The sequence below is a fragment of the Triturus cristatus genome, chromosome 2_1 (genome assembly GCF_964204655.1).
Source record: "Triturus cristatus chromosome 2_1, aTriCri1.1, whole genome shotgun sequence".
Lineage (NCBI taxonomy): Eukaryota > Metazoa > Chordata > Amphibia > Caudata > Salamandridae > Triturus > Triturus cristatus.
Window position 1 is genome coordinate 881,777,574 of NC_140581.1, and position 24,464 is coordinate 881,802,037.

The window sequence follows — 24,464 nt, forward strand, 5'->3', positions numbered from 1 at the left end:
GTCTCACTCCAATTCTTTTGTTGTCTATGTATTGCAATTAGATAGGTCTTGTGTGTACCTTGATGCTGGATGTAGAACACCTCACACTTGTAAATTGGCACCTTTCCAGCACTGCACAAGTGGCTGCTTGAAAGCTGCACATAATATAATAAATAGGAGTCTCACTGGCTTCTTCTATAATGTTGAAATGCACTGGAACGGCAGAAACAAGCCAACTTGTCAGATATTTAATAAACAAGCTTTTAAAGGGGTTGGGAGAGATTCAGTTACATGTCAAAGATACTGTACATTTGGTGGAACTCTTTAATATTAAGATTGATATTTTATTCAATCCAATTGATATTAACCCACTGCTGGTATGTGTTTTATGACATATATTCTCTTCATCAAGCCATCAAATAAAATATTTGTACAGCCTAACCACCAATATTCCAGATGCATTGTTTTTATAGCCTGTAACAGTTTCTTCTTTTTCTCTTCCAGTTGTCAATATGGCTTCATGGCTCCTAGAACCAGTGCAAATGTGATTTGTGCAATTTTGATTAGTGTATCTTACGCTATGGTTAGAGTGTTAGTGTTTGTGTGTGTTTTGTGTTTGTAGCGTGTGTGTTTTCTCTCCTTATTGGACAGTAAGCTGTCTTCTGTATGAGGATAATTTCAACAGGTGAGGCATTGCACTTTGTGTTAGTTCTTGCCCAATTCCAAAAATCTAACATAGCCTTTCTCTTTCAGTAACAGGGAACGTCATTTGCTTCCCACCCTTACGTTTAAATTGTTGTTTTCTTTTCCTGGGTTTTGATAATGCCTGGTGCTGTAGGGTGTGGTCACGTTTTGTGATCTTCCACTAGCCAGCATTATTGTGTTCACAAATTCCATGATTTTTTTGTGACTTCTGTCATGTTGCATGGTAGGCTGTTGTCTGTTGCTTGCACATTTTCCATTTCAGATTGTCTAAATTATCAATGCTTGTTCATTGTGTTTCTCTTTATTTGTGTGTGTCTCTCTTAGTAGTTCATGTTATAAGGCTCTCTGCCCTACAGCAGCATTCTTCTTCTGGGTATTCCAAAGACTCCCATTAGTGTGGACGTAGGACTTATGTTTCAGTTATGGTGGATTTGACAGTGTCTGCTAGTTGCAAATGTCCCTTACTGAGATCTCAATACTGGAGAAAAGAATAAAGTGCGAGCGAGGGAAGAGAAAATGAAGAGGAGAGGGTAAAGGGAAGAGTGAGTGGTGTGGTAGGAGAGGGAAAGAAGGAAGGTAAGATGGAGAAGGACAGAAGAGGGATGAGGGAGAGGGAAAGAAAAGAGAGTTGCTATGTGACAATGTGAATGCTGATTGGGGAGACAAGGCGGGAATAAGGGACAGATAGGAGAAATAGTTAAGAGGAGTGAGGAGTAAAAGGAGAACTAGGAAGCATAGAATGGAGAGTGAACAGAAGCAAACAGAGACTAGAGACAGGAATTATGATTGAGCAGAGGAGAGGAGAAAGTGGTGACCATATGGCCAGTAAGTAGAAAAGAAGGGATGATCAAAGAAGAAAACAGTTAAGAGGTAGAAGGCATTGATGATGAAAGAATGCATGTAGTAGGAACAGAGAAGTGTAAAGAAAGAAGAATATGCAGCAAACAGAATGATGAGAGGGAATCTTGATTGGAGAGTTTCTTAGGAGGAAGTGTGAAAAAGAAAGCTGAGTGCAGGAGGGGAATGGGATGGGAATGGAAATACAAAGATTTAAATAGGATCCAAAGTAGGTTGGTAGGAGAAAGCAAAGGGAAGGTAGGGAGAGTGTGAAATACTGTGTGGCAGGACAAGGGAGAGAGAAAAGTCAGAGTGCGCATGAAAGGTGGTGAAGGTGGGTGTCATGTCTCTGGAGTTAACAAGTACTCCACAGCAAGGCCAATCCCACATTCTCCCCATTGGGGTCTGCCCACTCCCTGGCCAGGAAAGTGAAGAGAATCTCATTGCTAGGGCTAAAGGGGGTAATGAGATAGAATAGAAGAAAGTACTTGCCCTAGCAGCAGGTGCAGCATCTCCGTTAGAGCAGAGGAGCATTGCCCCACCTAAATTCCCCCCAAAGCCCCAGAGATGAAAAATAAAATGGTAATTCATTACCATTTTATTTTTCATCCCCCGTCTGGAACAGAGCGTCAGGACGGGGGCGGGCCACTGCTGAGCGACAGCAGCAGGGAGGAGGGTGGGCTGTCCACGCACTGTTTAAAGTGGGCATGTCTTTTTTGCCAGCCGTTTTGGGACGGCCAGCCACACATGTGTTCTTAAACATCTCTAACCTAGCTGTCTTAAGACACCTGAGCTGGAGCATGTGCAGGCCTCCAGAGTGCTGTGGAGCACCGAGGGAGGCTGCTCCCTCCAATCAGGGCACTGCTCTCATGCTGCATGAGAGCAGTGCCAGGATTGGTCAAGTGAGTTTCTTGGTGTCCAAGTTGCAGTGGAAGAAAGAAGAGGTCCGGAATGGAGGTGTCTAATATATATATATTTTTTATATTTGCACTTGCGCTCATTCATTCGCACCCCTCCGCCCCACCCCCATAGATTCCATCCATCACGGCCTAGCATGCTGGTTGTTGAAAGAACGGGACTGGGCTCACAAGACCAACAATACAGCACAAAGTCATGGACCATAGGAGAGAAGTACAACGTATGTGCCAAGAAGGGGAGAGGAGACAGTAAGGAGAGACAGAAAACATTAGATGAAAGAAGAGAGGACAAAAGAAATGCAGATGAGAGTACAAAATATGAGCAAGAGAGACAAGGGAAGGGAAAAGGAGCATAAAATGTAGAAGAGGAATACAGATTGAAGGGAGTTGGAGGGGATAGAGAAGAGAGTAAAGAAAGTGAAGAAGCAAATAGCAGATCAGAGTTAAGAGAGAAAGTGATTGGGAGATATCATGAGGGGCAGAGGAGAGAATATAAAAGAGAGAGAAGTGAAACTCTCATTTTACCCAATGGTATAGAGTGACATACCTCAACAATTCCAGAACATTCACTTGATTTTGGTAGTTCTAATGTCTGGACTATGACTGTTGCTCTTCTTTCAGTTGCAAACTTCTCCAGAATTGCCTTGTCTTCATTTTTCTGAAAATATTGAGTCTGTCTCACTTTTTGTTTTGTAAAAACACAAAATATTCAACTTTTTGCAAGAAATTCTGACTTAAGGCTCAGTGATACTTCTCATCTACATACCAAGCACTAATCAATTAAATTTATTGAGATATTGTATATCCTCCTGCCATCTATAGTACTAGTACTTGCTCCACTGTATCTCACATTTAAATATGTTATACCATATGTAGCTCTTAAATTAATTCTCACTTCTTTTTTCTGTTAACATTGTAACTTGAATTTCACAATTATACTATCAATCCCAAAATTGTTTCCTAGAATAATACATGGTGTAGTTATGGTTTCCACTAGCCTTCACTGAGCTTAAAGAACTAATGTCCATGTGTTTAGAATCAGAAGTAAATGGAAAGTGGTAAAACATAAGGGCTTATTTACAAGGCGCTTTCACCACTGGCACGTCACTTTTACAATGGAAAAAAGTAATGAACCGGCGGCGCAAGGGGCTTGTAAGTAAGCCCTCTAGTCTGAAAGAAATGATCAAGACCTTAAACAGTATGAGTCGCTGTTGGAAAGTGGGTTATTGGTAGGGGCAAATGCAATAAGGCCACAAACAAATGGTGGGACTCAGCAGAGGTCTTAGAAAATTATTTCGATGCTAAACCCTTGGTAGCTTGCCTGCGAGCAGGCAGGCTTAACTTCAAAGACAGGTATGTAAAGCATTTAAAAACACATATTCAGTAAATAATTAAGACACAACACATAATAAAAATCCAATACCAATTTATAAAACTAGGAAATATTTTTATCTTTAAAATGACACCAAAACGACAAAAATCCAATGTGGGGAACCGGAGATATGAATTTTCAAAGATTACGCAAAATATAGCACTTAGAAGATTAAAGCACCATATTGGGATACCTGCTAGTGATAGACCGGATCAAAGTCAAAGTTTCCGGCCGACCGTGGCAGGTCTCGGTCTCAGTTTCTACCTTCACACTTAGAAACTTTTCTGAAGCTTTTCTCCCCGAGGTCCCTCGAAGCTCCCAGACACTCCGGATTCGGTGAGTGTTCGCCGGATTACCTTTCAACGAGCTCCCGGTCAACTTTCCTGGAGCGGACTTAGAAACTTTTTCTTTAGCTCTTCAGCGGGGCAACCCAGGAATCCAGGCCGACACGCAATGGAAGGCAGGCGGCTTGGTGTTTGCGGTTGCTCCCGGTCACCTTTTCTACGAGCAGACTTAGAAACTTTTCTGGAGCTTTTTCTCGCGGGGTCTCTCGATGCTCTTCATGTAGCCGGATCCACTGAGGGTTTGTCGGCTTCAGATTTCTTCTAGTCCCGGTCAATCTCTGGAAGTTGGACCGATGGAGCTTTTAGCAGGACGAACCTGGTTGGCTTGGCCGGCTCGCGGTTGAAGGCAGGCGGCTTGGCTGGCCAGGTTGAGTTGGTCCCTCAATGGAGCTTTTTCCAAAGTTGCTCCAAAGTTCTTGAACTTCTTTCTCAAGTTCCTCAAAGGGTCCCAAAGTGTCTCAAACTCCTTCCAAGGGTCTGAAAGCTCCAAGATGGTCCTTGAAAGTTGGGGACTTCAGTTCCCACAATCCACTGGTACAAAACCCTTACAAAGCCACTGGTGGTTCTCCAAGGTGTAAATTTAGTTGGTGATGTTCAAGATGAGCTCTTTTAACCTGTAGCTTTCAGGGAGTCCACTCTTTACTTCTTTTTTAGCAAGATAATCCACAGGGCTGTAGTTTCAGAAGGTGCAGTCTTCAGAGGTCAGGCCTTAGAAATCTTTGCACAGCAGAACTTCTCAATGGGGCACTTCTTGCTTCAGTAAGTTTCAGGCAGCAGATCTGAGAGGCTCTGCCCCTGCCAGATACTTATTCCCAGTTCTCTGGGTTAAGCAGGAGGTCACTGCTGACCAATGGGAGCAGGCCAACTCCTCAAAAATTGACCACATCCTGTAGAGTGTGACATTATTTTGTCCCAGAGCGCACCAGATGTTCCAAATTCATAATGGCTGATTTTCCAGCAGATAGGCAAGAGCTGGCTAAACACACCCCGCGGGATGGCTTATTTCCATAGACTCTCCCCCTACCATCTGCACATAACTTCCGTACTCCTAGGACTGGTTGGGGTCAAATGTGTGGAGTGGAAACTGACACTGTGGCCATCTCTCTGCCTTTGAAGACCATGGTTTACGACTCCTCCCCCTGCTCTGGCATTCCTGTGTAGCAGCACACTGCCCTCCCATCAGAGCTGGTTAACACCAGGGGCTCTTTATCACCTCTTCAAGGCAGCCTGGCTAATCCACTTAACTCTGACCAATCAGGACAGACCACTGGAAGGCTGAATTTGGACTTACAAACAAGAAAGTCTTATAACTTCTTGTATGTGCACTTTAGGAGAAATTCAACAATATGATATTGTTGGATATATTAATACCATTCTGGGAAGTCTTTGAATGGTATTTCTAGCCTGTTCCTATCAAGAGTTATTAGTTACTAACCTCTTGACATATTAACCTATGTGGCCTGGGATTTGCAATGGAGAAAATGATTTGGACCATTTTTCCAGCACTAGGGCTTACAAACACATATTTTATAGGTCCTTCCCGGATTTCTACAGGACCCCCACACCATGTGCAACTAGGGGAGACTTTGAGCAGCACTTTACCACAATGTGGGGAGTGACATGTGAAATTTCACTTAACCCAGGGCATATAAAACTCATTTTATAAGGGTGTACCTTGTACATATCTGACCCCCCACCCCCGGGACACCTAGGGGAGACCCTGGGGGTCCTGAAGATATGACAAAACATTGGAGGTTAAACATTTTTAAGTGCCCTAAACCCCAAAGTCAAGTTTGGGCACAATTTACTTTTTAAAAGCAGTCCTGGCACCCAGGTCTGCTTTTAAACTGACCTCAGGCTTCAGCAGTGCACACATGCAAGTGCACAAAGAGCTGCTGGCCTCTAAACTGCCAGGCCCCAGAGTACTAGGGACTTCTAGGTAGTTTCAATCCCCCTGCCCTATTATATACTAGGAGCTTATAGGGTAGGTCATGCCAATAACAGGGGTATCCCACCGTACCATTGTGTACCCTAGTGTATATAAGTGTTTTAACTGTATTCTAATGTGCCTCTTTCAGCATAGCACTGGCCCTGGGCCTGGTTAGCTATCGCCCAGGGTCAGTCAGAGTCAGTTACCACTAGTATCAGTCAGCAAAAAGTTGGGGGTGCCCAGGGCACACGATGACTTTGCAACACTCGCTTTAACATAAAGGGGCTTAATTACAAGCCCCTTGCACCACTGGTGCATCACGTTTTATCACTTAAAAAGTGACAGACCGGCGGTACAAGGGGCTGGTAAATAAGCCCCAAACTGTGCACAAGCAGAGAGTTTTACTTGCAGCAATTTTGACTTGGTCCTTGAATATGCTAAACAATGTGACAATAGAACATCTCTCAATATTATGAATGTTTAAATCGCATTTGACATGTTGCGAAATTAAAAATTACCTAGCAGGAAAAAAAGACCTATAATATTAATAACATTTACAAAGAAATGACGCAGTGCGGCTCTGCATGCAATTTAGCAGTGCTGTGTCATTTAAATAAGCAAGGATGAGCTGTATTCACAAGAATAGAGCACATCCCTGTGTTTTCCCTTACACCGATACTAAAAAGACTGACTAGCACAGAGGTAGTGCAGCCACAGACCGCGGACCTTCCGAAAACGCACCAGCCTCACAGACATGACACGAGAGTATGTCATTGCCCACTACAGGCTCGAAAGTACAACCATGCTCCGCATCCTGAACATCATTGCCCACAGGCTGACGATACCAACACAGCAGATAACCAACATCCCACCTCAGACAAAGCTGCTGGCGGTGCTGCACCGGTTGGCCTCTGGGACATTCCAACCAACAACCGCCAGAGTCGGAGGGGTCTCACAGCCAGCCCTATCAAAGTTCCTCAGACCTGTTCTGGATGCCATCATCAGCTTGGTACCCCAGTACGTATACTTCCCACACACTGCGCAGGAACAGCTGGAGACCAAGCAAGGCTTCTACGCCATAGCTGCATTCCTGCACGTGTTGGGGGCAATTGACTGCACACATGTCCTACTTGTGCCCCTTGCCATCACTGCACACACTTACCGCAACAGAAAGCACACGCATTCCATCAATGTGAAGGCAATAGTGGACCACCGGGGACTCTTCACCAATGTCGTATTCAACTACCCAGGTAGTGTTCATGATTCCTACATCTTCCGACAGTCCATCATCAACCAGCGCTTACAGGATGGTACCTACGGAAATGCCCTGCTCGTTGGTAAGTACCAAATGAACACACCACACATCTCAACTCCACAATTGTGCAACTCGGGGAATGCCCACGTTACAAACTCACATGCAACATGCCAAACAACATGCCACCTACCAGACACCACAGCACAACTTACTGTGGTAACCTGGGCTAGCCATATACATGAGCCACCAACGGCATGGCACATCAGCCACACAATAGTAGATTGTGGAGAGAGGTGGGAACAAGGCATGTGCGAAGGAGGCAAGTGACCCATTAATAAGCATGTACACAATGCCAAGTGTGGCGTGGATGTGCTGGCCTGACTTCAGTATGCAGACCACAAAACTATCTATGTTGACATACACTGCTGGTGTATGGAGTGTAGTGGACAGTGGATGCAACCATGTCACCCCAGCCAGTAGGGAAGATCCCGGAAATGTAGCTTGTTACGTACGCACTGTAAGTCTGAGCGGAGTGGGCTGGCCCGACGTACGACAGTAATATGTAGGGGTGTGGCTCCTACACACGTTGATCTGGGTGTGGTTCAGAGTGGGCCTTGCCAAGGATGTAGTTGATGTGTGTGTCTCTGTTGTAGTGTCTGCGCCACCCGTCACGCAATCGACAATGTTGCTATGTGGCATTTCCCCGGTGTGTGTGGTCGGCCGAAGGGGTTCATGGGTGTGGGCATGCCCGCTCGGGCTCAGGGATCACACATGCCAACTGTTGTGTGTGTCGCTATTAGCGCAGCTTGAGCCAAAGATGTACCCTCAACGGCATATCGAGTTCAGGCAGGTGCTCTACATCTGTGTCAGCACTGTCCTTACAATGGGCCTACACACGCGTGGTCGGCCACATTCTGCGCAGCATCATGACTGTATCGTACTCTGGCCTGCAGATATGCGCAGACAGGCATGTCAATAGTGTGCCGTAGGGGTGCATGTGATGTAATTGCACTGCTCACACTAGTGAATGTCCTGGGGGGAGGTGCAGCAGTGAGGCTACGTAGTACACAGTGATGCAGCTCATTTGCAACACGCAGTACATGTCATACAGGAATCACTAAGTCACACATATCACATACCAATGAACCAGTGAGCCTGCCAACACATCGTGCAGTATGTAGTCATGAATCATGTCTCTCTGCACTGTCATAGGTGACCAAGGATATGCACTCTGCGCTTGGATGATGACACCCCTCCGAGCCCCGATGACACAGGCCCAGAGGCAGTACAATTTGGCCCACAAACACACCAGGAGCATTGTGTAACGCATATTTGGTGTGTTGAAGTCACGTTTCAGGTGCCTGGACGTCACAGGTGGTAAGCTCCTATACAGCCCAGACCTCATGTGCAAGATGATCGTTGCATGTTGTGTGCTGGACAACATATGTGTACACAGCAAAGCCCCATGGATACGAGTGCCAGATGCACCGGACGATGATGATGAAGATGAGGCAGGTGGACCACACTCCACAGCAGCCGCAGCAGGAATAGCCCGTAGGGACTACATCATTGACAGTTTCTTCTCTGGTTGATGTCACATTGTGTGGGTCCTTCGCGGTAATGGCACAGTACGTTGACTGCCACAGGCACTGCATGTGCTAATAAAAGCATTCTGATACACATTCCCTGCGTGCATGTCACTCATCTGTACAGGCACTTCACTCAGACAAGTGTGGGTGTGACATGCTGTGCTGTCCATTGAGGGATTTGTTGATGGATGGTGGGTGTGTCACCTCTGTGCAGTGAGGCTCTTTATGGTGTCACATATTCTAACTGCCAGTTCTGTGTGTCAAAGTTGTTAGGGTATCCCACTATTCGGAGTTTCGCATGTGTCCCATATCATTCCATTTTGGCAGTCATTTGTGGCCTACAGGTGACAACAGGGATTAGTTTGTGCTCTGATATGTGCTGCCATGATGCAGGGATGCACCCTGTGACTCAAGGCCCACGACATGGGCAACATGGGCGTAAGGGGGAGTCACGGCCCCTGCATTGGTCCGTGCTTTCATTCTTGTCTGGTCATGTACTTGACACGTCGGTGTGCAGGGGGTGTTGTTTGTCCCTCTGCAATGTGAGGGGGAGATGCGGTTCCACAGTGTTTACCATGTTTGTTTCCGGATTGGCGCAGGTTACATACTGAATGCATGTCTATGTGCATTGTGGCTGTTTGTGGGGAAATGCCTATCTGATTTGGACAATGGCCATTTGTTTTGCGTCACAGCTGTGGGGTTGTGCTGGCAGATTGTCATCTCAAGGTTTGTTAACTCTGCTTTTATGTTGCATTTTCCTGTCAGACACATGGGATTTGCAGGCCGGTCGCTGGTTTTCGGTGCTTTTTGTACCGCGATTGGCTTCATTGCAGGATTTTTTCCGTTTGCATTTCGAATTATTGCAGCGTGGTGTTGATTTTAACGTGGTCAGTTGACGCGTTATATGGTGACTATTGCATGGTACCGCCGTGTTGTGAATACTTGGTTAACACGGCGTAAATTTCCCGCGATTGACTGCGATGTGGTAGGTTGCGTTAAGTTACTTTTGCGATGTTTATCACACGTTCTTGAGAATATGCCCCAATGGGTGCTGCTGTGGAATGCCCACAGCAACAACCATTGTTGCACGCCCCTTATACGCAAAATGATGCATGAAAAGGGAATGTATTTACAAGGCCATGAAAAGTCTCACAGGGTGGCTTTGCGTGGCCATATAAATATGGGCTAGCACACAGCTCCACCAGAGTGTCACAAAAAGTGACGCTCCGGTGGCGCTAAGGGCTTGTAAATATGCCTCTTAATGATTTGATGTTTTCTTTGACAGCTTGTAAGTTTTGTGATAGGACATGCAGGAATTAATGGGATATGATCAAACCACATTTTCCGCTGACAAACTCAGCACCTTGGTTCAACAATGTGGGCAATTATTAGTAGTAGTTTTGAAAAGTGCCATAATGTCTCCTTTCAGCCACTTCGTATTTCATGTACAGAATCAGTGTATATTCTTTGATGACATGATCAAGATCACATAATTTTACTGGGCTTTCTGTGTTGTATGTAGCTCGTTCCAAGTACTGGAACATTAGTGGAAAGATGTTGCTGTTGTGGTGCATACCTGGGACTTTTGTGGACTTTCTGTAGGTCCTTTTTCATAGCTCTTCAAAAAAAAAAACAGAGAAGCGTATGCAGCTACTACATGAACAAAAGGCATGCAAAAATAGAATTTTAGACGTTTTAGGTCACTTTCGGCTCTGCATAATTATTTATGTTACAATAAAAAAGATTCAAATTAAAACGCTTGAGTAAAACCAATAAACGTTCTTCATCTTTTCCTGAGGGCACAATCTTCAATAAATTCCCATGTCCGGCCTCATGGTGTCAGTGTTAGTAGCCAGAAGGTAAAAATATCCCCCACTTGAAGCATCCTTCTAATCACACTAAACATTCAAACCCGCCCCTCCTTTGAAGAGTTCCCTCCACCCTTTCCTCCTCCTTCCATCATCTAGCCATCCATTCATTCACACTGTCATATGTTTATCCATCAATCTGTCCATTCATTCACCTTTCCATCTATCTCCATCTGGTCATGTTTTCCCATCCATTCATCCATCAATCCATCCACCCACCCTTCCATCCTTTCACTGATCCACCAATTCTCTCTGCTCCATCTGTTCATTCTTCTGTTCTTCCATCCACCCTTCAACCCATTAATCCTTTCAATTTTCCATTCAAAATTTCCCCATTCAATCCGTCCATCCTTTAACACATTTACCCATACATTTTTACCCATCCTTCATAATTTTTCCCTTTCTTTCTTTCACATTTTCTTCCTTCTTGCCACCATCCCTTCCTACTCCCAATCTTTCTTTCCATTTTATCGGCCCATCTTTTTTCTCTCATCCTTATTTTTCTTTTTTTAACTTTCTCTCTCATGCCCATATCTCTCTCTCTCTCACTCGCTCTCTCTCTCTCTCTCTCTCTCTCGTATTTTAAGCATTTCTCAGCCAGCCCGGTATACCCCAACATGTTATTTATGGGCATTTTGTCTGCAGACCCACAGAAAGAGGTCCTCCGTAAACAACTACTGAACATGTACCAAATAAGAGCTTCCCTAGTAACTGCAAGACTCTCTAATTTGATGGTATATGATAGACAAACGATAGCCACACATTTAGGTAATCTAACCAGCTCCTATTATAAGCGTCCTCTCGGCAGCAGATGCATGATATTCTGAGCTCTTGTCTATAGATGAAGATGAGTTAGTGTGGTGTGGATGACATGATGCACAGTTTAATTATAAATGAGGTTCCGTCACGGCTGTGTCAGTCTGATGAAGATTGGCACCCAGCTCACTGACTGCAGGGAGTGAGCTAACTCCCCCGTGGCCCCCAGCTCCTAGCCTTCGCCGATCACGATACAGCGGGGGCCGAAAAAACAGCTCCATCATGCTCCATCGCGCTCCACCGAGTACGGGAGACCTGCCTTACCTGCCGTTCCTGTTGTCCTGTTGTTTAGACAAGCCGCGAGCAGCATGCCGCAGCGTTTCCAACGCGGCTCTGTAGCTCTGCGGTTCCGCGGCAGCAGCAGCAGCCGACGCAGCAGAGGCAGTGGCAGCCCAGTCGGTGAAGGCGGAGGGCGGAAGAGTCTCGTGAGGGCGTCTGCTGTAAGTGGCAAGCGCGGCCACCATCAGTAGGCAGCCGCAGCGAGAGTGAGCCTTCGGCGGAGGCAGCGCGATTAGCACAATTAGATTGTGGTGCTGCCTGCGCTCTTGCCCTGTGTGCCCCGCTTGCCCTCGCTTTCGCTCTTGCCTCTCCTTAATCCCAATGCTCTGCAGTTTCTCCTGGTGCTCCGGTTGTAAAACAAAAGTAAGACTACTCAACAACCAAAAGTCAAAGCAAGACAGAGCAAAAGCCAAAGCAAGACGATTAGGACTTCTGGGAGAGTTCAAAGATCAAAAATCAAACCCAGGAGTGCCTAAAGTAAACAAAGTAAAAACCCCAAGACCACCTCACCCCAGGACATAGAGCTGCAAGGTGGCAGCAAGCAAACCTACAAGTAAACCAATAAGTGCAGGGCAATTACGCCCAAACAAGTCGCACTGCTCCAGGTGAGCCAAAAAACGGAAATAAAAACTGAACAAAAAACCCGTGCCAATAACCCACCATGAGATCAGGAAAAGTCAGGGGGACTACAGGCAACCAGCAACAGAAACCCAAAAAGGAGGGAGAGGACCAAACAGTAATGGAAAACTTCAGCAAGCCACAGGAAAAGGAACAGGAATTGGATTCGGAGGCGGATTTGGAAGCAGATCAAGATCAAGAAAAAGATAGGGAGAGTAAAATAGACAACATCCAAGGGAACAACCACACCCTCACTATTGCCACTTGCTCCCCCATCAAAACCAGCATCAAAACTAACAAGCGGGCTCTCATAACAGACTTCATAAAATTATGTCGGAGTTTATCCCCGGGGAAGCAAAAGGCTCATAAATTAGTCAAGGTAGGAAGAGAAGCCAAGAAGACCAAGGGGGGCAGTCCAGGTAATGAGACACATAAAGATAGTGTTAGCAAAACTGCAAATAAGGAAGGCACAGAGCAAGTGGACCCTAAGCTTACCACATTAGAAGACTCAAGATGGGCCAGTCCTGTACAGGACTGTTTGAGCTCACTTACTGACCATCAAGGATCTCATCAACAGACCGTTCAGGTTGTTTTCCACAATGACCCGGGATCAAACTGGGAGTCCATGTTGAAACAATGGACCAGCCAGGCTCAATTAAACCAACCAAACCAACGACACCAGTAACTACAAACCGCCCAGCAGTGCCCTGAAGTGCAGAGCCCGGAGGACAACCTGGTGCTCTGGCAGGACAGTATCGATAGCTCCTGCGCATTACTACACTCACCGGCAGACCCTCAACCCCTTGACCAGTTCGGGGGACAAACAGTCTAGGGGCAAGATCAACTCTCCACTAATTCAAAAACACCAATTAACCAAATTCAAATCGCGCATCAGTTGGAACAGGGACCATCTCAACAAAAGAAAAAGGGGCCAGTGCCCTACGACTCCTATGAGGCCGAACAATTCAACTCACTCAGCCACTTAGAAACACAAAACTTATCTGCGCAACAACGAAGCACTAACAAACAAGGAGGACAACATTCAACAGAACAACAAGAAGAGACACCAATAGGACCATTTTGGAATCAGCTATTAGGCATTATGAAAACGATCGATCAGCTATGACTTATCATGCTGACAAGCTGGATACTCAAGTCGAGCTATTAAATGTCTTAGCATTATATGTTCAGGGGATTGAACAAAAATTGCATGATCTAAATGCCATGATAACAAAGGTACAACATGCGCAGGACATCACATACCACACGTGTCATTGCTACCAAATAATTGATAAGCTCGCAACTGTCCCAACTGTAATGTTAGAGCTATTGGGGGCAGTCAGGGGAACACAACTTAATTCCATAACACCTATGCAAAGAGACCCCAAGGAAGCAGACAGAATTAGTGGGGACATATCCAATATTAACAACAAATTATCAAAAAAAGAGGAAATGAATCCTCAAGAAGGCGAATGCAGTAATTTACTTGACATCGAGAAAGGGTCCGAACAACTAGACGAACAGCCACATTTAGTAGGCTCATCACCAATTTCTAATCAAAGCAATTCACCAAAGGAAGCTGCAGAAAGTAAGGAACAAATAAGCTTGAAAACATCCCTCACAAAGTGGGAACGGAAACGCCTGAGGAAAGCAAGGAAAAGTTAATTAAACAAAGCCATTCCACAATCATCATTGACACCCACCCAGAAAAGACAAGACAAAGATGATGAAAGCAACAGCGGTATAGTCAGCACGCCGGATCATAACAACCCGGCAATAAAAGAGGCTTCCACTTCAAGAAACCACGATGTGCAAAAAAAAGAAAATTTGTCAATAAGTAAAATATACGACATATTCAAACCCTCGATCAGGAAGGAACAAAACAATGTAATAAGTAAAAAAAACGCAAAAACAGACATAATCCAAATACCACAGGATCTAAAGATAAAGACAAGTACGCAGGACGCAGCACTAAGTGGGAAAGGAGCCATACAGGTGCGAATTGTCAATAATGAAATCAAAACTAACCCGCAGTCCCAGAGGTTTAGAGAGCCCACTGAAAGTATTCAACAAGACCAAGCCAAACATACCCATCACGTCGAAATACATCACCAAGACCCAACAGAAGCATTAAAAGGGACCCCGAAAGACCATACAAGAACACAATTGCTCACTGCTCAAGGCCAGCTAGAATTGGTCCCACATTATAAATCGAGGGGAGCCCACGACATACTGAATCGAACCGCAATAATAAGGTTACTCAAATCTCTTCCTGCCCTGAGATATATCACATCCAGGGACTTGGAAAGAATCGAATTTAAACCTAACCCCAACCAAACAGGGCCTGAAATAACAACAGCTACTTGGATAAATTACTTGGTCATTGAACAGATCCTGAGGTACAAGGAGGTATTTGCATCATGGGGAATGGAACTAAAAAAGGTGGAACCTCCTCATTATCCTAGTCCCCTACAACACCCCTACTGCACAGAGGGCGTATTAAAAGGAGCGAAAGGCCCAGAGAATCTGGACCTAACGCAGGATGACGCTCAATCCATAAGACAATTCACGATTACAATTTCACACTCAGAAACAGCTAGTAAAGAGGACAACCAGTACTGGAGATCCCCAAACACACAACAAGGAGCAGCATGAAAAAAAAGCCATAAAAATCCAAACACATTGCAGGACTGCTCCTGGAACGTGAACGGCCTAGCCTCTAAAATAGAAGAAATCGATTTTGCCGACTTCATCCTACAGTATGATATACTGCTATTGCAAGAAACTTGACAGACAATACACACCCCAATTGTAGGTTACAAAGAACATCTTATCCCAGCTAAAAAGGAGTCAGCACATGGAAGAGCCAAAGGTGGCCTATCAATGTATATCTCAACAGGAACTTTATGGGAAGAAGAAAACATCGATTTAGACTCCTGCTGGAAGCAATGTATTAAACTTACAGTCTCTATTACCTGCACCCTTCTAATTTTGAACATCTACATGCACCCAGCTTATAAGCATAAGGGGAGAGATATCAAACAATTGGAAGCTGCCATTAAAACCCTAAAGCTAATCTACCCACATGCCAATATAATATTGTCCGGGGATTTTAACATGAATTTGATGCAAGGCCAAGAAAAAAACCTACCCACCAATATAAAGATCAGGAACAACAACACAACTAGACTCGACACTTCGGGTAAGAAATGCGCCGTCCTGCTGGATAATCAATCATTGTATACTTTAAATGGTCGAGGCCCACAAGATAGTCCTGCAGCTTTCACAAGAGTGACGGCGAAATTAGGAGCAACCATCGACTTCACGCTAGCAGACCCAGACCTATTTCCGTTCATTACGAACTTTCAAATAATTGAAAGAGTAGACAGCGACCACTATCCTCAATCTTTTATATTACCCAATATTCGTGAAAAGCTCCGGCCAATCACTGCCCTCACACAATTCATCCAAATGTACAATTTAAACCGAATAACATGGAACAATAATACCGTAGATGCAATTATGAAGCTCTGTTTGGCTTCATTGGCCGCTACCGACACAAATCCATTAGGGATAGAGGCCTGGGAGTCACTTATTAACAGCCTGAACAGAAAGTTTTCACACAGTCCTAGAAGCAAAAAATCCGCCAGGATCAGCGGGTCAGTATGGTACACTCACGCCCTCAGGATAAAAAAAAAGACAACTAAATAAAGCTCTCAGACAAACGTGAACTCATGGCCAACAACCCTCTCGGCAGGCCTTGACCACAATCAAACAAATGAGAAGCGACCTAAAAAAAGAGATTCATGCAGCGAAACGCGCATACAATGAGCAATTTTGGACAAAAATGCTTCACGTCAGCTGACAACAAAACTCAAAAGAGTTTTGGGCCTGTTGGACTTGGCCCTTTTCCCTAGAAATTTTTCGCTTTTCTGGGAAACTAAATGATATATGAATGCTGTATGAATGTGTGCAGACTGAGTTTCCCCATTTTAAAAATATAACTTAAAATGGATGCCAAAGCTGTGTGGTTGCGCCGTTTGACTGAGCTAGGTTGACAGTCTAGGCGTTATTTCCCAGCAGCCCCAGCTTTTGGAGGGAAGCCTGGCACCCAGGGTGCTCTACCCCTCCCCCTAGGCCAGTTAGAGCCAGTTTCCCCAGACGCTTCTAGAAGCTTCTGGCACTGTCTGGAAGGTGGGGTGAGGGGAATCTAAAGGGCGGAGCTGGGTTGCCATGCAGTCAGTCAGAGGGTGGACCAGGGAGAGAGGGGACCTGCTGCAAGGGGTTACCGCCACATAGGCCTGTGTGCTGGGCCCTGAGCCTACCTACCACCCCCCTACTGTCCACAGGGCGAGGGAAAGATATAGTGGTGGCAATTCAGACTTGGAAAAGCCTTCGCAGGAGTTTAGGCGGTAGGATTAGTCAGGGACCTATGCCTCTGAAAGTGACAGGGTTTAGGCGCTGCCCTTTAAGTGAGTGAGGGATCCTGAACTACCCACTGATCTCGCCCGGCGAGAGGAGAATCCAGGGACGACAGGCAGAGACTAATTAGTCCGCCTTCAGCCACCAACGCAATTTCCCCCCCTCAAGAAACCCTCAAGCAAGGGGCAGGAACCAGAGAGCGCTATTTACAAGCTTCCCCTGGAAGGAGAGCGCTATTTACAAAGGAGAGCGCTATTTCCAAGCTGCCCCTGGAAGGAGAGCGCTATTTACAAAGGAGAGCGCTATTTCCAAGCTGCCCCTGGAAGGAGAGCGCTATTTACAAAGGAGAGCGCTATTTCCAAGCTGCCCCTCGAAGGAGAGCGCTATTTACAAAGGAGAGCGCTATTTCCAAGCTGCCCCTGGAAGGAGAGCGCTATTTACAAAGGAGAGCGCTATTTCCAAGCTGCCCCTGGAAGGAGAGCGCTATTTACAAAGGAGAGCGCTATTTCCAAGCTGCCCCTGGAAGGAGAGCGCTGGATTTGGTGAGCGCTATCTTTGAAGTGGCTGTGCCTGCAGCCGGAGAGAGTGACAGCCTGCTGCTGGGAGGCCGCCAAGACGCCTGCAGCCGAGAGCCCGGTGAGTGGGGCATTGGGGGAACCAGTGGCGTGGAGGGGGCGACGGGGCACATTATCGGTGCCCGCCCCGGGGACCCTTCACATTTTTGGGACCTTGTGGGGGCGCACTTGCAGGGTGTGTCGGGGCACATTGTCGGTGCCCGCCCCCGGCGTCGTGTGGGACTGGTAGTGGAGGAGGGGGGCAACGGGGTACATTGCCGGTGCCCGCCCCTGGTGCCAGGAGCCTGCACAGCTGCCCCACAGGACAGTGGGCAGCTGCAATGGCCTAGAGGGATGCTGGAGGGGGTGGACACCTCGGAGGGCCCACGGACCTGCCCGGACTAAATGCAATGCCTAGCGCTGCAGTGGCTGGCCATGGTTGATGCTCCCAGAGCTTGCCAAGTCTACTGCCCCAAGAGCTTGCTATGCTGAATGCTCCCAGTGAGGGCCCTATCTGAAGCGCCATTGATCTGCCAGGTGTAGCACTATGCTATAATGCCATATTTAAAGCGCTATGGTCAATGCTAGTTGTGCAGCGCTATATTCAAATGTCATGCTCTTAAGCGCTATGTCAATGGCTATGTTTTGAAGCGCTTTCGCCGTGATATGTGCAGCGCTATATTCAAATGTCATGCTCTTAAGCGCTATGTCAATGGCTATGTTTTGAAGCGCTTTCGCCGTGATATGTGCAGCGCTATATTCAAATGTCATGCTCTTAAGCGCTATGTCAATGGCTATGTTTTGAAGCGCTTTCGCCGTGATATGTGCAGCACTATATTCAAATGTCATGCTCTTAAGCGCTATGTCAATGGCTATGTTTTGAAGCGCTTTCGCCGTGATATGTGCGGCGCTATATTCTAATGTCATGCTCTTAAGCGCTATGTCAATGGCTATGATTTAAAGTGCTAGTCATGTGTTGTATGCAGCGCTATGTCTAGATGCCAGGTTTTAAGGTGAATGAACTGCCTATTTTGATTCCTGCCTCAGGGGACCTCCAGGTTGTTAAGGGATATGGTCAGGTCATGATGTGTTTTATTACAGGTGGTCCGGACTAACGCCTAAGGTTATGCCCTGAGTTGACTTTATTGCAGGTTGCAGCTAATGGACTTACTTTTACTATCTTCTAAATCGCAATGATTCCGGCAGGGGCCCGATTGGCCCTGCCCTGTACATAATTCCCCCCCCTGTAAATGTTAACCGAGCGCCAGTTGGCGCAGTACAGAGATTGCCTAGTGACACCTTGTGGTTTTGGACAATACAAAAGTTATTTTTTACCTCAACTAGTGTAGTGTCTCTTTTTGTAGTGTGCCTTGTGTGTCGCCTGTGTGTACTGCGTGGATGCTTTGCACATTTCCTCTGGAGTTTGGCCCGCCCGCTCTGCACCACGCTACCCGTTTCCAACATTGGTGTTCAGCGGTGGGATAGGACTTGTGTTTGCGCAGTACCGCAGCGACCACGGGTTGCACTGCAAACTGAGGATTGAAGGAATCTCAGGTTGTGGGGAATTATTGTTTTTTTCCTTAATTGTGATTTCCTCCTGGAAGTGTGTTTTTAAATTGTGTCCCCTTGTTGCACTGTGGGTGGTGTGTCCCGGGTGTACCTTGCCAGGATGGGGCTGACCTACGAGGAGGTTTGCCTGATGGAGTACACAGAGCAGGAAGTAGTGGATTTCTGCAGGGAGAGAGGGATACCCCCAGTAGGCAACACACGCAGGAAGCTCTTTCTCTATGAGGCCCTCAAGAGGGGGGAACCCTTAGAGGTTGGCGGGGACCTGTCAGATTACCCCTCCGCATATTTAAAGGGTGGATTTAGCGGAGACCCAGAGGAGGACCTCCAGAGAGGGGAGGACTCCGAGAGTGAGGGAGCCCAGTCCATAACCCCGGAGGGTGGTGACACTGACGAGGAGGAAGAAAATGGTTGGGGGGAGACGCCAGTAGCGAGGGAGGACACCAGAGTTAGGGAGTCCCACGCTGGGTCCAGTCCCGGGGGCGCCGCCCCGTCCCTTTCCCTGTCCCCAGAAGAGTGGGTAGATAGGAGGGAAGAAAGGGAGCATCAGCTGGCGCTGGAAAGGCTCAAGGTGGAGCTAGCGCGGCTGAGGGTAGAGGAGAAGAGGCTAGAGACGGAGAAGGTCCTAGCGCAGGAGAGGATGGCGGAGGCAGAGAGGGCCTTTGCCAGGGAGAGACCAGCTCGGGAGGGTAGGTTGTCCCCTGAGAGTGGTTTTTGTGGTCTGGATTCACCAGTGAGGGTGGGATCCAGTGGTGGCAGCGAGAGTTGATCCAATGTAGGGTGTCCCACTCCCAGAGCCCAGGAGATGGTGCCTGATTCCCAGGAAGAGGGGGACAGGTTACAGTTCAGGGGCAGGGTAAAACTGTCCCACCAGTCCTGGGGGGAGTTTGCGGAGGTGTGTGGGACTGCATTGGAGGATTGGGTGGTGAGGAGTGCAGTGAATGAGTGGGAAGGGCTGTGCCAGGTACTCATCCGGGAGCACATGCTCAGAAATTGTTCCCCCAGGTTGCGTCACCACCTAGTACAGTGTGGGTTCTCCGACCCCAGGGAGCTTGCACAGGAGGCAGACCTCTGGGTGAGGGCCAGGGTGTCTGAGGAGGCATTGGGGAGTGACCCTGAAGAGGGTGGTGCAGAGATCTTCCAACCCAGCGATCTGGGAGAGGTGGCGAATAGCCCAGCTAGGTCCCCGGGAAGAGAGAGGGTTGTAGGGCCTCACGACCTATCCATAGGAAGGAGTGAGACGGGGAGGTGTCCCGAGGTGCCCCAACCGCAGTCTCAGGGCCTGGAGAGTTCCGTAAGGGAGCCCCAGGTTGGGAGCCTAGGCTGTCCTGATGTGCCGCCCGGTGAGGGGGAGCCCCTAGTGTCAGGAGGACCCGGGGCATCTGTAATCAGAGCTCCTGAGGTCCTGGGGTTGGCCCAGTTGCAGGGTTTAGATCCTGGGCTGGGATGCCAGGTTCAGGGGTTGCCTGACCTGGCGGGTGGGACATCTGTTAACAGTGTCCCCCCAGAATTGACTTCCAGGGGTACTTCTCCAGGTGGGAGGGTGCGGAACTCTGGAAGGGGGTGCAGAGGGAGGAAGGTCTCACCTCGGGCACCGGCTCAGCCACAGGGCTTAGATCCTGGGTTGGGAGGCCAGGGATGGGTACTGCCTGACCTGGCGGGTGGGACATCTGTTAACAGTGTCCCCCCAGAATTGACTTCCAGGGGTACTTCTCCAGGTGGGAGGGTGCGGAACTCTGGAAGGGGGTGCAGAGGGAGGAAGGTCTCACCTCGGGCACCGGCTCAGCCACAGGGCTTAGATCCTGGGTTGGGAGGCCAGGGATGGGTACTGCCTGACCTGGCGGGTGGGACATCTGTTAGCAGTGTCCCCCCAGAATTGTCTTCCAGGGGTGCTACTCCCGTTGGGAGGGTGCGGAACTCTGGGAGGGGGTGCAGGGGGAGGGAGGGCTCGCCCCTGGCACCGGTGCAGCCTAAGGGGTTTAGACCCTAGGCTGGGGAACCAGTTGAAGGGTCAAGGCCCTGGACTGGGGAGAGAGTGGTGGTCTGAGGTTGCCTCGCATAGGAGTAGGGTGAGGAACCCCAGAAGGAGAGGTAGGGGGAGGAGAGCCTCGCCCCTGATGGCTGGTCAGCCTGAGGGTGCGGACCCCAGGTGGGCGGACCAGTGGCAGTTCGGAACTGCAAGGAGGAGGAGGAGAGTGGTCAACGGGTACTATGGGCCTGGGGTTACTGCCCCCCACTCTGTGAGACCGCAAGGGCCAGAGACATCTGGGTGGCCTAGGGGCCAGTCCTGGCCACAACCAGCTAGGGGACCCCTGGGTGGTGGCTCAGTCGGTCGAGGAAGGTTTGAGAGAGGGAACCTTCGGGTTCCAGAGTGGAGGAGAACCTGCGGGTGCTCCTGCAGTTGCGGGCCTGCGTCCACCTTTTCTCGCCCTAAGCAGGGAAGCCCATCAAGGCATTGATCGGTCTACCCTGGCTTTTGGCTGGAAGGGGGTTATGTTGGACTTGGCCCTTTTCCCTAGAAATTTTTCGCTTTTCTGGGAAACTAAATGATATATGAATGCTGTATGAATGTGTGCAGACTGAGTTTCCCCATTTTAAAAATATAACTTAAAATGGATGCCAAAGCTGTGTGGTTGCGCCGTTTGACTGAGCTAGGTTGACAGTCTAGGCGTTATTTCCCAGCAGCCCCAGCTTTTGGAGGGAAGCCTGGCACCCAGGGTGCTCTACCCCTCCCCCTAGGCCAGTTAGAGCCAGTTTCCCCAGACGCTTCTAGAAGCTTCTGGCACTGTCTGGAAGGTGGGGTGAGGGGAATCTAAAGGGCGGAGCTGGGTTGCCATGCAGTCAGTCAGAGGGTGGACCAGGGAGAGAGGGGACCTGCTGCAAGGGGTTACCGCCACATAGGCCTGTGTGCTGGGCCCTGAGCCTACCTACCACCCCCCTACTGTCCACAGGGCGAGGGAAAGATATAGTGGTGGCAATTCAGACTTGGAAAAGCCTTCGCAGGAGTTTAGGCGGTAGGATTAGTCAGGGACCTATGCCTCTGAAAGTGACAGGGTTTAGGCGCTGCCCTTTAAGTGAGTGAGGGATCCTGAACTACCCACTGATCTCGCCCGGCGAGAGGAGAATCCAGGGACGACAGGCAGAGACTAATTAGTCCGCCTTCAGCAACCAACGCAATTTCCCCCCCTCAAGAAAACCTCAAGCAAGGGGCAGGAACCAGAGAGCGCTATTTACAAGCTGCCCCTGGAAGGAGAGCGCTATTTACAAAGGAGAGCGCTATTTCCAAGCTGCCCCTGGAAGGAGAGCGCTATTTACAAAGGAGAGCGCTATTTCCAAGCTGCCCCTGGAAGGAGAGCGCTATTTACAAAGGAGAGCACTATTTCCAAGCTGCCCCTCGAAGGAGAGCGCTATTTACAAAGGAGAGCGCTATTTCCAAGCTGCCCCTGGAAGGAGAGCGCTATTTACAAAGGAGAGCGCTATTTCCAAGCTGCCCCTGGAAGGAGAGCGCTATTTACAAAGGAGAGCGCTATTTCCAAGCTGCCCCTGGAAGGAGAGCGCTGGATTTGGTGAGCGCTATCTTTGAAGTGGCTGTGCCTGCAGCCGGAGAGAGTGACAGCCTGCTGCTGGGAGGCCGCCAAGACGCCTGCAGCCGAGAGCCCGGTGAGTGGGGCATTGGGGGAACCAGTGGCGTGGAGGGGGCGACGGGGCACATTATCGGTGCCCGCCCCGGGGACCCTTCACATTTTTGGGACCTTGTGGGGGCGCACTTGCAGGGTGTGTCGGGGCACATTGTCGGTGCCCGCCCCCGGCGTCGTGTGGGACTGGTAGTGGAGGAGGGGGGCAACGGGGTACATTGCCGGTGCCCGCCCCTGGTGCCAGGAGCCTGCACAGCTGCCCCACAGGACAGTGGGCAGCTGCAACGGCCTAGAGGGATGCTGGAGGGGGTGGACACCTCGGAGGGCCCACGGACCTGCCCGGACTAAATGCAATGCCTAGCGCTGCAGTGGCTGGCCATGGTTGATGCTCCCAGAGCTTGCCAAGTCTACTGCCCCAAGAGCTTGCTATGCTGAATGCTCCCAGTGAGGGCCCTATCTGAAGCGCCATTGATCTGCCAGGTGTAGCACTATGCTATAATGCCATATTTAAAGCGCTATGGTCAATGCTAGTTGTGCAGCGCTATATTCAAATGTCATGCTCCTAAGCGCTATGTCAATGGCTATGTTTTGAAGCGCTTTCGCCGTGATATGTGCAGCGCTATATTCAAATGTCATGCTCTTAAGCGCTATGTCAATGGCTATGTTTTGAAGCGCTTTCGCCGTGATATGTGCAGCGCTATATTCAAATGTCATGCTCTTAAGCGCTATGTCAATGGCTATGTTTTGAAGCGCTTTCGCCGTGATATGTGCAGCACTATATTCAAATGTCATGCTCTTAAGCGCTATGTCAATGGCTATGTTTTGAAGCGCTTTCGCCGTGATATGTGCGGCGCTATATTCTAATGTCATGCTCTTAAGCGCTATGTCAATGGCTATGATTTAAAGTGCTAGTCATGTGTTGTATGCAGCGCTATGTCTAGATGCCAGGTTTTAAGGTGAATGAACTGCCTATTTTGATTCCTGCCTCAGGGGACCTCCAGGTTGTTAAGGGATATGGTCAGGTCATGATGTGTTTTATTACAGGTGGTCCGGACTAACGCCTAAGGTTATGCCCTGAGTTGACTTTATTGCAGGTTGCAGCTAATGGACTTACTTTTACTATCTTCTAAATCGCAAAAATTCCGGCAGGGGCCCGATTGGCCCTGCCCTGTACATAATTCCCCCCCCTGTAAATGTTAACCGAGCGCCAGTTGGCGCAGTACAGAGATTGCCTAGTGACACCTTGTGGTTTTGGACAATACAAAAGTTATTTTTTACCTCAACTAGTGTAGTGTCTCTTTTTGTAGTGTGCCTTGTGTGTCGCCTGTGTGTACTGCGTGGATGCTTTGCACATTTCCTCCGGAGTTTGGCCCGCCCGCTCTGCACCACGCTACCCGTTTCCAACAGGGCCCAAATCAAGTTCCTATCAAATGGAAAAAATCGTCATTACAACTCCGACATAACCGAGCATGTATGGAGAGCTCACATAGAGGCTACATTTAACACCCAGAAAGCCCCTGGGGCAACCGTCTAAAATGACACACTGAAAGCGAGACGGTTCAGCACCAGTATCTCTAGAGATACTTCAATTAGAGAGCATCAGACGGCTGAGACACCGAAACCAACCTTCCAGGTCCCAGATTTCACCACTTACAAATTAAATCCGAATGATCACAGTAACCTTAAAGTCAAACAACCTGAAGGTAAACTTCAGCGAGGTTCACCTGAAACACCAGGGTCAGATCAATCAATCCTTGATCTACAGATTACACAAAAAC

At 48.3% G+C, this 24,464-nt stretch overlaps 1 protein-coding gene across 1 annotated transcript in view; it reads right to left on the reverse strand.

The window, feature by feature from the left end:
• The window catches only part of LOC146866029 (uncharacterized), a 538,845-nt gene that overhangs the window by 113,296 nt on the left and 401,085 nt on the right, over positions 1–24,464 (reverse strand). Inside the window, exon 11 of the mRNA XM_085640219.1 lies at positions 2,986–3,096. Coding sequence (XP_085496345.1) covers positions 2,986–3,096 — 111 coding nt within the window. The remainder of the gene's footprint in view (positions 1–2,985; positions 3,097–24,464) is intronic.